This window comes from Formica exsecta, unplaced genomic scaffold, assembly GCF_003651465.1.
Source record: "Formica exsecta isolate Colony F162 unplaced genomic scaffold, ASM365146v1 scaffold160, whole genome shotgun sequence".
NCBI lineage: Eukaryota > Metazoa > Arthropoda > Insecta > Hymenoptera > Formicidae > Formica > Formica exsecta.
The window spans coordinates 648,756-650,968 of NW_021848923.1; the positions used below are offsets into that span (position 1 = coordinate 648,756).

The window sequence follows — 2,213 nt, forward strand, 5'->3', positions numbered from 1 at the left end:
AAAAATAATAAATTTCTTTATATTTATTTAATCTTTATTTTATTAATTGAATAATAAAATAATTAATTTATTAAATAATTTTAATATTAAGCCAATTCTAATATTAATTTTTTCAGAAAAAAGAACAACTTTTCGAAAAAGAAGAACTTTTCAGTAAGTTTTTCAAAATTTCTTTAATTACCAATTTGATAATATTTTAATATTAATTAAAAATTTTAAAGAAATTATAATTTTTGAAAGCATATTAACATATAAAAAGCACACATATTAAACTTTTATTTTAAATATCTATTTAATAAATTGAATATTTTAATTTAAGATATTTAAACTATAACTTTCAACAATTATTTTCCTATCAATAATTTTACTATAATAAACACATTTAATATAAAAAGAAATAAAAACAATTGCAATATTGTTTAATTACTATTCTTTCATAAATTAAATTTTTTAATATCATAGTCTTAATTGAAATTTTATATAAATTATCATATGATAATTTTAACCTACAATTTTAAAAGACTTGAGCATATTGATTTTTTTAAAACTTCTTATAACTTTTTTGTAACCTTGGAAACATCTTCGGGTTGTCGACAGACTTGACACACGCGGCAAGACACACACTGCCATCCAGCACGTACTCCAGGTAACAACGCTAAGCCCACACAACTGCCATGGTAATGCTGGCCGCATACAGAGCACATCACTAAATTTGATACATCGCCCATTCCATAACATTGCACACAAGTCACTTCCCCATTCACTGCAAATGCAAGATTTTTTTAAATTTCTTTATATATACATATAGAAATATGTACATATATATATAATTTTTTTTTTATATGCCATCAATTTTTTTTTTTTCTAGTTTCTTATATTCTTATATTTTCTAAATTTTAGCTGGATGACAGATTAATAACTACAAAATTATATAAATTCGTTTTTATTTCGAGTCAATTGTTTTTTTTTTTGTAAATTTGATTCTCTTATTATGCTGTTCTTTTTCTTATTATGCTGCTGTTCTATTACTCATATTTGATCACATGATGTTAGAACGAAAAAGTAAATGAAAAAGCGTAATATTTTCATTTTGCAGGTACTCAAATATATTTAAATAAAAGTCTTTAGAGTAAAAATAGAGATTAAAAAAAGTTATAAAATAAAGAAAATGCTTGATGATATCAGAATAGCAAAAGATGCCTGTGTGTGTGTACATATTAATTTAAATAATTTTTTGTTTATACGCAACGATAAAATTGTTCTGCTTTTTATTATAATATCATTATAATAATTGCTTTTTCTTTTTTTACTTACATTGACTAAAGATTGAATGATAAAAATCTAAGAATGGAATTTTTATTGACACTGTTTAGAAATGAGAAACTTACGCAAGAGCGGGACTTGGCCGAGATGCTGGCTGCAGAAAAGAGTCAGACTTTTGGTATCCTGAAAGCAACTATTGGCTGCGGCACACGGGAAATGGAAATAACGATTGCACGATGCCACCTGTTGAATATCGCAGTCGATTATAATCATGAAATTGCAATTACGTGTAATGTGAATATTTTGAAATAAGATAAGAGAAAAATCATTAAATTTTTAATTTTAATCTTTATAATTATAATTATTTACTTTTATATATATACAGGGTGGGCCCAAATGTTCCGGTCATACTTTAAGATTTTATAGAAAATTTAATTCTGAACAAAAAGTTTTTTATAAACATGGGTCGAAAAATGCTTTCTTAAAAAGTTAACGCCCAAAAACCTCTGAAATCACAGTTATTTTATACATTTTTACAAATATCAGAGAAAGTATGCGTTTTTTAACAAAAAGTATCCAAATAAAAGTTGTAGAGAATTAAATTATCTTTCAAATGAAATCAAAATGATTATAGTACGTTCTATAGATTTTGAGATAACCAGTTTCAAATGTACAAAAAAAGTGTTTTTTCGGCTATCGACGGTAGAGCTTTTTAAAAATACTCTTCATTTATGCTGTTATGGCCTTAGCTATGAAAGAAAAAGATTGCTATTTTTTATTTTTATTGATTTTGTCCAAGAAATTTATTAAGTTTTATTTTCTTTTTGGGTGATAACTTTTTAAGGAAACATTTTTCGATCCATGTTTATAGGTAACTTTTTGTTCAGAATTAAATTTCCTATAAAATCCCACAGTCTGGCTGGAACGTTTGGACCCATCCTATATATGTA

General features: G+C 24.9%; 1 protein-coding gene across 1 annotated transcript in view; it reads right to left on the reverse strand.

The window, feature by feature from the left end:
* Window positions 1–512: 512 nt before the first annotated feature.
* Window positions 513–2,213, reverse strand: part of LOC115233104 (histone-lysine N-methyltransferase 2D-like) — an 11,043-nt gene continuing 9,342 nt past the window's right edge. Inside the window, exons 5-6 of the mRNA XM_029803348.1 lie at window positions 1,389–1,506; window positions 513–763 (exon numbers count right to left, since the gene is read on the reverse strand). Of these exons, the coding sequence (XP_029659208.1) occupies window positions 552–763; window positions 1,389–1,506 (330 nt within the window). The 3' untranslated portion in view covers window positions 513–551. The remainder of the gene's footprint in view (window positions 764–1,388; window positions 1,507–2,213) is intronic.